The sequence below is a fragment of the Lygodium microphyllum genome, chromosome 23 (genome assembly GCF_053477565.2).
Source record: "Lygodium microphyllum isolate KBCC chromosome 23, Lygodium_microphyllum_v1.1.10, whole genome shotgun sequence".
Taxonomy (NCBI): domain Eukaryota; kingdom Viridiplantae; phylum Streptophyta; class Polypodiopsida; order Schizaeales; family Lygodiaceae; genus Lygodium; species Lygodium microphyllum.
Window position 1 is genome coordinate 72,583,817 of NC_141157.1, and position 11,191 is coordinate 72,595,007.

The 11,191-nt window shown below is 41.6% G+C and overlaps 1 protein-coding gene across 1 annotated transcript; it reads left to right on the forward strand.

Annotated features, from left to right (window-relative positions):
• The first annotated feature begins 1,343 nt into the window (after positions 1-1,343).
• LOC148016327 (N-acetylglucosaminyl transferase component family protein / Gpi1 family protein) lies at positions 1,344-10,729 on the forward strand. The gene is made up of 9 exons (XM_087663665.1): positions 1,344-2,096; positions 3,475-3,972; positions 4,090-4,260; positions 4,450-4,556; positions 4,753-4,974; positions 5,094-5,591; positions 5,673-6,094; positions 6,555-6,648; positions 6,737-10,729. The coding sequence occupies exons 1-9, from the start codon at positions 1,923-1,925 to the stop codon at positions 6,843-6,845; spliced, it is 2,295 nt and encodes a 764-aa protein (XP_087519791.1). The 5' UTR covers positions 1,344-1,922; the 3' UTR covers positions 6,846-10,729.
• The last annotated feature ends 462 nt before the right edge of the window (positions 10,730-11,191 follow it).

Genomic DNA, 11,191 nt, shown 5'->3' on the forward strand with positions numbered 1-11,191 from the left:
CTAGACAGCTTTGAGTTTTGCAACACCCATATTCAAGAAAACGGGTTGATAAAAATCTAGCTGCATTGAAGAAGTTGGAATGAAGTACATAGCCATTGGGCAAATGCAATGACTTCCCCCTAATTTTAGTGAAGTGATGCCATGCTCACATAGAAGAAGTTGCATTGAATAAGTTGGAATGAAACACATAATTAATTACATGTGGAGTGAGCGATGGTAATTCAAAGTGGCCGAAAAGGAGGCATGAATGCTTTAAATCTCCTCTTAAGCAATCAATTATATTCGATAGAGATAATGTCTTTATAGTGCATCATAGAATCATTAGAGGAATTTCCTTAGATCTAGAAGATGAAGCTTTTGTGCTTTCATAGTGGCCAAAAAGGAGGTATGAGTGCACTCTTTTTGATTTCGTTGATGAAACAAAGAAAGCTTTAGAACATCTATTATAGACTAAAATAGCAACATTGATTAGAGATGATGTCTTTATAGCATTAGAAACAATGGAGGAATTACTTTGATCTAAAAGATTAGGTTTTCATAGCAGCCAAAAAAGGATACATGAGTGCCTTTTTTGTGCAATTCTTTCATGAGAAATAAGAGCTAGATCGCATGCATGTAAATTCTACATGCACAAACACAAGTGCATGGAGTAGAAGTTAAAGCATGCATGGTCATCACACTTTAATTATTGCAACATGGGTGCCAATGGTTAGAGAGTTGATGGAGTACCCTTCAAAAATGAGGGTGCTCCATGAACTTGCTGGAGTTCAAAGGAGGAGCCAATTGGAGATCGGTCCATTAGACCTCTCTCCTTAGTTATGTGTTCTCTCTCTCTCTTCCTTTTTGTGTTCCCTCTCTTCCTTCCTGCATTCTCTCTTTGCAACTTCGACTTGTGTGTGGCCATGCAAACCTGAAGTCATAACATACTTGCAAGTTGATACACTTGGGCGTGGTGCGATTCTAAACCTTTTGGGCATCGATTAGAGACTAACATAACAACATTGATTAGAGATGATGTCTTTATAACATCATAGAATATATGGATTATGGAGGAAATCCTTAGGTCCAAAAGATGAAGCTTTCGTATAGGCAAAAAAAAACACATGAATGCCTTTTTTGGTTCAATTCTTTAATGATTTAAATAGCAACGTTAATTATAGATCATAGAATCAATGGAGGAACTCCTTAGATATAGAAGATGAAGCTTTAACAATGAAGGAGGCATGAATGCCTCTTTTGTTCAATTCTTTTATGACAAATAGGGCTTTTTGACACTCATTATAAACCTAAATAGCAACATTGTCTTATTATAAATTTAAGTAGCAATACTATTGTTCATTTTGTCCTTATATTTTTGTTTTGGCCATGATTCTGGGTGGGGGTTTTCTTCTTGGAGAGGGAGGAGATGATAGATCTAGTGCGTGTGTACGTGATGAGAGGAGACAGATCAATCAATGAAAGGGTTGCAGGAATTATTGATCTTAGGTGAAAAAGCATTGCTTTCATCGTCTGATCAGATCAAAGCTTCCATATTCATTCTTTCTCTGCATTCCAATTCCCCCCTTCCCCCCCTCCCCCCCTCCTTCCTTCTTCTTCTTCTCTGTGTTGTCTGCTGTTAGTCCCAATTTTCCAATTTCCCCAATTCAAGAAGAACACAAAAATCAAAGCCTTCCGGCCATGGCGGCCTCACCTGCCCTTTCATAGAAAAACCCTAAATGCCGTCTGCGCTGCCGCCAGCAGTCTTTTCTTGTCGCCAGAAGCTGCATTCTTGTCGGCATCTACCTGTCAGTTCCCCCCCTTCCCCTTTGCCCCCTCAAGCTCGCCATGGGAGAAAGTGTAACTTTGTAACAACTACCCCTCCCCTGAGGATGTAAAGAAGATGGGGGACATGCTGCAGGAAGCACCATCGCTGCTGATCATCCATGGGAGGCAGGGCAGGGCTTCAATGTAGGCTATGGTGGCCGTGTCATTTGAGTTACAGGCCCTCGCGCTATATGACCCTCCTCGGGTGGGCCTCCAGTGATGCGCAGTCTGTGGATCTTGTTGTTGCGACCGCTTTCTGTAATGCTGTGAACCCTTCTGATACATTCACACAGGTATGGTTTCTCTCTTGGTGCCTATAGCCACTCTCAAAGGGATGTTGTGATGATAGTGTCTGCATGCTGACTTTTTCTGTAAGGGCATGAAACGTGGGATATCTTTGTTTTCCTGCTTAAAACTGGAAACTAGGAGTGCGAATCGTAAAAGAACATTCTCTTCATATTGTGGATCAGCTGGTGAATATGAATTAGGCAGCTGTTGATGGCCCTGATTGCTGCTAGAAATTGGAAATTAGGACTGCAAATTGCGAAAGACCATTCTTTCCATTTGGTGGATCAGCTGGCCATTGTGAATTATGCAGTTGGCTCTTTGTTGAGTCTGCAAGTCCTCTTTGCAGATGCCTACATTGTTGGTGATGGGTTTCTTCGTTCAAAATCAGAGGATCAGGATCAGCTGGTGAATGTGAATTATGCAGTCGGCTCTTTGTTGAGTCTGTGAACCTCTTTGCAGATGCCTGCATCATTGGTGATTGGCTTTTTCTCCCAAAATCAGGGACCCATTGAAGAACTTTGCAAGCATTGCAGTTACAGTTTGGACCGGAAGTTATTACTCTGTAAACTGTTTTTTTAATGAAATCTCTTTCAAGAAGATACATGCTTGTCCCCCCCTACGGCACTTTTTTATTGGGCCAGTTAGGTGGTCTAGCTTCTGTCTCGTTCCAGCCCACCAAGTGCATAGGTACTGATGCAAGAATTGTTTGTGAAGCTGCATGGTCAGCACCTTTCTTTGCTGTGAAGCTTGGTAGCTTTGCTTTTTTCAAGATCACCAATTGGACAAGCTGGAGAAACTGTGATAGCTACTTAATCATTGGATCAATTTGGCCATTTCAATGGTTTCAAGGAAGGCTACTTTCAAGACATTGAATTGATGAAGGCATTACTTGGTGCAGTTTTGAATAAGAAAGCTTATTGAGCAGCAGTCTCTGCTTTTTTTCCTAGAATCAGAGCCTATTTGAAGCTTAGGTTCAAACCAGTACATACAAAGTTTCATTTGAATATTTGTGCTAGAAGTGTTCATGCAGTCATCTGAAGTTGCCTGATCCTGCAAATGATATGCATGGCACCAGCATTATTATTGGTCTTTGTGGCTTCACTGCAACAGGGGCACAGAGTATTCAATCCTCCAGTTCTGGTTGCATTAGAAACTGTGCAGTCTGTATTCAAGGGTTGAATGATTGCTAGAATATATAATACTGATGTCGAATAGCTGTGATGGTGCTGTAGCTTCACTGCACAAGGGGGACAAGGAGGAGAGTTTTTCGGTTTGTCTAGAATTCTAAGTTTTATGTTTTTCAAAGTTTCTCTTTTGGCAGTTATACTCAGATGTCGACAGCGTTTTCTGAACCAGATGTCTAAGATTGAAACTATTTTGCAGGCAATGTTGAGGTGTGCAACTAACAGGCTGCCAAGTGAACTGCAAGGAAGATCAACCTTCTCTGTTATCGGTCAATGCGTTACACCTTCTGTTTCTTGTTCAGACCAATTTATAGTGAATGATACAGACTATCTACGAAGTTGCCTGGCTGACTTTAGATCCCCAGATTGTGACTATAAAAGGCCTGCAGCAAGCAGCTTTTGTGGAGAGCCAGGGTGCAGCAAAGTGGTAGAGGAGTATGCCTTTAAGGGTGAGAGGTCAAGGAGGAATCGAGCAGATCAATTTTCCAGTTCATTCTCCACCCGCCACGGACCACGTAATGGGTTCCGGATTGAGAAAGAAAAGAACTTTGAAATATTGGACACTACATCATCTGTCTCAGACATTTGGATCGAATTGTCTATTCAACCCTCCATGTCAACTAAAACCACAGTAGACTGGGTTCCCCAGATCCACAGACTGAGGGTCCAAGGCAGCTTCTGCATTCCGTACTTTCATGTAAGATAAATTTATATGGTGTTCTAGATGTTTGATACTCTTGAAGACTGTTGCTTTTCTTTCTGTAAGCATTTTCTGATGGATTGATGGGATTATTTGATGATGTTATGCTCACAGCTCATACTGTATGAACAACCTAAGCTTTCTAGTCATCACTTCTCTGTGAGACCATGGAGTTTCACATCTCATGCTGGTCAGCCTCTTCATACATCTACTGGACAGGATTGTTTTGAAAGCAAGCCTGAGTGGGTGAAAGAGCTTGCAAAGAACCGGGATGCTCCCGATATTGTATGTTTCTATCCCATGCCATGCATTTCAATTGCAGCGTAGTCATGTTTCACCTCTATGTATGACATGCTTCTTGGTGGCAGAATTTTGTCTGTCTTCATGATTGTTCTGGTCAGTTAAGTAGTTTATACAGGTTTTCAGGTAAGACCTTGTATTGCAGCTAACATGTTTCATTCCTCTTGTTCTTAGGATTTGGTGATCCTGCAGCTTAATTGTGCTGTTGCTGCGGAACAGGCGATCAAACATCTTTTGGCTTCTTTAGAAACTCCTTGTAAGCGGCTTTCTCTTGCCTCCATGTAAGACATCTTCTGTTTTATTTGGGGATATTATGTACTTTTATGTTTTCTTCTGGACTGGTTGTTTGCTTGCAAGCAACACACTTTTTAATTCTGCAATTTCTGTTACTGATTTTTCTTTTGTCCAGCCACACTATGCACAAAATGGCATAGTTCCAGTGGGCTCATATCTTACATATTGTTTTCGTGTTCACAGTCTAGTTCCTACATTGCGCCATCTTATTGCTGCAACTGTAGCTCTACTGGCAACAGTTTTTTATATATTGGTCCAAGTTGGATCCTATCTCTTGAGTACATGGCCATTCATGCATGTTAGTGCAGTATCCAAAAAGCTTTTGAAGCACACACATCGCAACATACGCATCAGATGTTATGAGCTCACGGGATGGCCTGTCATACTTTTGTGGAGAGGCTGTGGGTAAGACAGTCTTTTTTGATTTTGCGGTTTGTTGAATGTGCTGCCTCCATATTCTGTGCATGTTAAAGTTGTTTAACTTTTTTTCTGATAGTTAGCCAGTTGCTGTGCTATTGGTACAGGAGAGATCAGGCAAATATTGCTGCTGCTCACAGAACTGCGTTGGTCAGGCATTCTACCTGGTCAGCAGTTGTATTTGATATGGTGTTTGGATTGTTTGCTGGTGCCATCTTCCTCTGGAATCAGTTTTTTATTATGCAATGCATCCGAAGCATGGTTCGCAGTCTAACAGATGACATCCTTCGAACTGGTTGCATATGGCTCATGGGTGTTCCTGCAGGTTTTAAGTTAAATACGGAACTTGCAGGAACACTTGGGCTGGTCTCTTTAAACGTGATCCAAGTATGGTCAACTCTACTGTACCTTTTAAAGCCAGTATTGGGACCTACCCTCAACATGCTTGCAATCATAGGAATGCTACTGGGGATCACTGTTCCAGCTGCCATGATTGCAGACATACTTTTCCTGGCCACAATTCACATTTCAGCCTTACACCAATTAGTTGCATTTCTATATTCAAATCAACTTCAGGCATTGGCGGCCTTGTGGCGGCTTTTTAGGTGTGCATCTCAATAAGTTTATTTATGTAAAACTATCCTTAGACCTCATAGATATGATCGACTGACTATGCATACTTTCAGGGGACGGAAGCGAAACACTCTTAGAGGAAGAATCGACACATATGACTACAGTGTGGAACAACATGTAGTTGGTTCGTTGATGTTCACACCGCTGCTGTTACTACTTCCAACTACATCAGTTTTCTACATATTTTTCACCATGTTATACACATCCCTGTCGCTATTGCGATTTTTCTTGCAGATCTTCATAGCTTTTCTACATTGTTTTCCTTATGCACAAGTGGCTATTTGGCTTGTGCAACCAAGGCGGTTCCCTTCTGGTGTCTGGTTTGAGAATATAGCTGCACCAAGAGTTCAGCAGATAGTGGAACCTGTGTGTGGTCATACCCTTTCATCACAAAACAGCTATGAGTCAAGTACTGATGCTCTTTCAACTGGGCAGACACTGGTATCCTCTTTAGGAGTCAAGACAGCTAGCATAGGTAGGTCTATTATTGGTCCTGTTTATGCAAAATAGTAAGGGTGGTTACACACCAAATGATAGATGCCAAACCCCTGCCCAAAGTGTGGGCATGCAAATTTTGAAATTTGATGCGGACATGGGCACAAAGCCGTTACACACCAAAAGGACACATTTTTGCAAAAAGTAGAAAATAATATGTTCATAATTTTTTTGATCGGTTGCAAATGCAAAAAGTGCACCCTTGTCTGTCACTTAACAAACTTGGTGGGGGAGACTCCTTGTCCAAAAGTGTGTGGGGAGTCCAACTGTTTAGCTGGTGAACAAGAAGTCATGTCCTCTCTGGTGTGTAAAGGGCTGCAGATGCCCAACCCCGAAGAAGTACTTTGATTGGTTAATACTTGCAAAGTGGGCATCTGCCATTTGGTGTGTAATCAGCCTAAATCTGGCTGCATTTTTCTAATGATGCTTATATTTTGCAGGGGAGCTTTTGTCTCCATTTGTAAAACAGCAGGGTGGTGGACTTACGTGGTCTTCATGCGCACTGTGCATTTACAAGATCTTCAGTGGAGAAAGGTACTTGAAGTGCATGATGCAAAGCTTTCTTTGAGACCACCGGGTAGGTAGTCACATCCTAAAATATTTGTTATTTTGACTATTGCAGGTGGCCTTCGTCGGTGGAACTTGGAAGGCCTATTTTGCCACCCTGGATGGCTCTTACAGTGAAGAGATTCTGGTGGCTGTGTTACGATGCAGTGTTAGCCTCTATTTAAGGTGCTTCACAACCAGTTCAATTGGAGAAAGCACAAGGGCTTAATCAATATCGAAAAGCCTGTTTCTAAAGCCACTGAGTTATAGGTTTCCAAATTTGTATGAGACAGTTGCAGATGAAAAGGAATACAAAGATTTGTTTAGATCACACAGTTAGGCTTCCCAGAACATGGGTGTAACAGTTACAAGGAGCCAGGATATTCATCAGATATGCACAGATTCTGATGGCTGTAAAATATCCCATTAGCAATTTTTCCTGTCTCCCCTGATCAGCTTAAGAGTTTCCTGCGGCCCAGTTTTTCTGTTTAGAGTCTTCTTTTGAGCTCAGGGTGAAATCTTTTGAGCTCAGGGTGAAATCTTTTGAGCTTGTGTAAAAATATATGAGGCACAGCTGCTCAGCTATTGCAAGCAGTAGTTGGCCTTTAAAGTTCGTGTCTTTGGTACGTGGTTCATAGGTATCAAATATAAGTTGGCACAAATTTTACATTGTTCTCAAAGAGTTTGAGAGTTTAGTTACAGATTATTGAGTCCATAATTATTTCAAAAGAATTCACAGAGAGGTTTTAGAAGGCCCCTGTAAAATGGACAATACCTAGGACTAAATAGCCGTATATAATGTGACAACCCCTATGATACTGGGTTTCTGGATTGGTTGGACAGGTGGTCTTGTCCTGAATGACTTTCAGACTTCACATATGCTTTATGGGTGTTGGATATACTAGTTAGTTGAAACAGGTCAAAGACTTTGCATGCAACTTCTATAACAAAATTTGTGTCTACTTTATGTATGAATTGGTTAAGTATATGGGTTTACAGGACAATGGCTTTGATGCAACTTCTCATATGCGTAGGATCTCTCTTGAAGGCTTGACCTACACTTTACTGTCAGTAAGGTACCAGATATAAGATTCAGGATGTGTGTGTGTGAGAGGGAGAGGCTACTGCAAGTACAATCTTGTGTGCTACAATGAGTTGCATGAACTGAAATTAGATCAACAGGGGTGTAATTTTCATTGATATCAAACTACAGACTGCACAATGGGAGAAGGCCCTGGAGGGGGTCTCTGCAGTTTACCTTGTTGTACTTGGTTTATGCTTTCTTTCAAGGCATTCTTGTATGGTGAAATGGTGGAATTTGAATTCTGTTGTACTGCTGTGCATGAGTAGATAAGCTGTTAATGTATGCTCCCTGCATAAATTCTCTTAATTAGGTTCTTTGTAACATGAGCATGAGAACAAGGTGGATACTAATGACATTTGACCTCCTTTGCAATCCCATTTACATGGTTATGAGTGCTTGCCCCTTGTGATCACATTTCCATTGCTTGCAAGGACATCTGTGACTTTATTATATGGTGCAATTCTTAACAAACTTTGATCACTGGACTGGGATGGACATTGTGACTCATATGGACTTGTTGGTTGCCAGAGGTGTGTGATTTTTGTGTCTGTCAATGCAGGGTAGGTCTTAACCAAACAATGGACTGGTCTACACTTGGGAGAATGGGTCAGTTACTGCAGAAACACATCGAAAATACGGATTGTGCTGGTCAGTTGGATCAGTCGTGGTGATCAGATGAGGGGTTTTGGCAGTTGGTGGGGGTTCCACATTGGAGATACGCCCATGAAGGGATGTTTGGGGATAGTGCAGAAGGTTCAGGAGTAGAGGGCACTCAAAACAAACACTAAGGGGGGAAATAGGAGAAAAGAATGTGAGTAGGGTGTCCAAGTGTCTAGCACCATCAATTGTCCAGCACTTGTGGTGTTTTTGATCAAGCACTTGAGGTTGTGTCTTATGCAGGCATACACTGAGTAGTCTGATACAGTGGAGATGGTGGTACAACTCAGTGGAGGTGGTTGATGGATCAGCCAAGGCTATACGCATTGCCTTCTGGATCAGTCATGTTGGTGCAGACCACCTTTCCAGTTGGTCATGGTGATGCTAATTGAGGTCCAATGGGGTATCTAGGAACTAGAACTTGAGGTATGCAATCAAGCTGGGTGGACCAGAGGTCAGCAAGGCTAGTGCACAGTGTGCATAGTATTGGAAACATGCAGATAAGTCCAAACAAGTGTGTAGTCCACATGTCAATTGTGGTTATCCAACCAATGCAAAAGCAATGTGTGCAGGTTGCTTTGGATGCAGGTGAAAATAAAACATCAATGTGATGCCTATGATATGGATGCAGGGTCTAGAATCTGGAAAGGGTGCAAGGAAGTGTTTTATTTATGCAATGGAAAAGAGTTCAACTCAAGCAGGACATAATAGCATATGCAACTGTTTGGGTGATTCATGAAACATGATGTGCATAGAGTGATTGTTGTTTAAAGCCTAGATATTAAAAACAAAATCACTCTTAAGGCCAAAAGCATGGCATGCGACACTTGTAGGGTCAATGTGCATGTGCAATTAGTAGTGAATTTCTAGAGACGGGCAAAATATGCCAAAAGTGGTCAGAGGATTGTCTAACCATGTTAATTTACACACACTTCTGATGGAAGCAAGGAATCTCACACAGTAGATGCAGTTTACTCACAACAAAGAGAGTGTCTCAACTAGATCACCTTAAGCTACACACAGACAATCAATCTATACTGTCTCTTTTGTTATCAATAACTCAAGTCGAAAAGCAAGTTCTTGTCAGCTTTGAAGAGATCATAAAAGCTATGAGGACCTTGTGCTACAGATGGAAGCTCTGGTGGCTTTGGGCTGTGGAGTGGATACAGCCTCCTTCCTCTGCTGCAGTCATTAATTTCCTATGCTTTAGATGCTAATAGCTCAAGTGGTTTGTGCAACAAAGCATGGCTTGGTATGTGGAGAGGAGTTCGTGAAAGTTTGTCTTTGCTATTTGCCACAAGCAGGTGTTCTTTCAAAAGGCAATTACAGTGAAGAAAAAGAAAATCATGATGGTCTTCTTGCCTCTAATCACAGTGATTGGGCACACTTATATTGACGCTTGTCTATGCTTTTTGGTTGGTGCAGATTCTCTTTCTGGAACTCAAGGTGATGCAATAATCTAGGTCTTTCACAAAAAGAAGTTTGCTTTTGACATGCGGACAGTCATGGTGGTACCCAAAAAGTAGTCGTGGTGAAGGGATTATGATCAGTTGTGATGGATTTGGGTGTTTGTGACTATTGCCTTTTGGTTTGGCTCTTAAGTTGATGTGGCACTCATTGTGGGGACACAAAATCATGACCGTCTTGCTCATGGTGGTGATGTGTGTGACTATTGCCTTTTGGTTTGGCTCTTAAGTTGATGTGGCACTCATTGTGGGGACACAAAATCATGACCGTCTTGCTGATGGTGGTGATGTGGTCGACATTGTGATTTGAGTCATTAATGGTGTTAATCAGTGAGTGTTCATGGTCATGTTGTTTATGTATTCAAGACATGGCTGAAGTGATGGACCAACTACAATGGCCTCTTAACAATGCTTGGGGGGGATGGTACTAGACACAAATAGTCAAGCTCTTGTGCCCATCATGGGGCTTGAGATCTAGAGTTGTCGTTGCAATGAGATGGAAAATCATGGTGGTCTAATGACTATAGTTGTGGTGGTGGTAAGAGGGCTTTGCTAATGAGTATCAATTAGAAAAAGGCACACCATTCGGTATAGCCCAAATGATCCTTGAGCCTTGTAGCACTTAGCCCACAACTCGATGAAAAATCACAAATTTATTCCCAAAACATGTATTTGTGATGAAATTATCACTCATGGTAAGTTATGGTGATTGAAAAACTACTCATAGTGATAGTATTCTCACTCAAAAGTGAAGCTTGTTTGATAGTAGTTTTTGGCCCAATCCTCAAGATGGTCCAAAGTGGGTTATACACTCCAAGCATGTAAAATATGGTAATTTTCCTAGTGTGTGTGCGTCATTCAAGTTCTAGCTTTTTTTGCTCTCTCTCTCTCTCTCTCTCTCTCTCTCTCTCCCCATGTATTGATGTAATGCAAGAAGCAAAGGATTGAGGTCACATGTGTTGTAGGATTGGTGTGATGTAGGACTAAGTGAGGTCGTGGCTATGCAAGTCATATCTATGCTAGGAGTGCTCTAAAGTTATGTTTGTGTAGGTCATTGCTATGTAGGTTGTGTCTGTAGTGATCTTGGTTGTGTTGGAATGAGTGAGTAAATACACCAATGACTCTTGTTGCTCTTGCATACTATGGTTTTGACAATAGTGAATAAGGGAATGCAATGATTTTGGTTAGGTTGGGCTCTTTATAGCAATTTTGGTGGGATTACATAGTGATTGCCGTTGTGCAGTGGAATGTGCAATGATGCAATGCCCTTGGTCATGCTTTGGAGCTTGGTTGCTCAGAACGTGAGGCATTTTAGACATTGAAC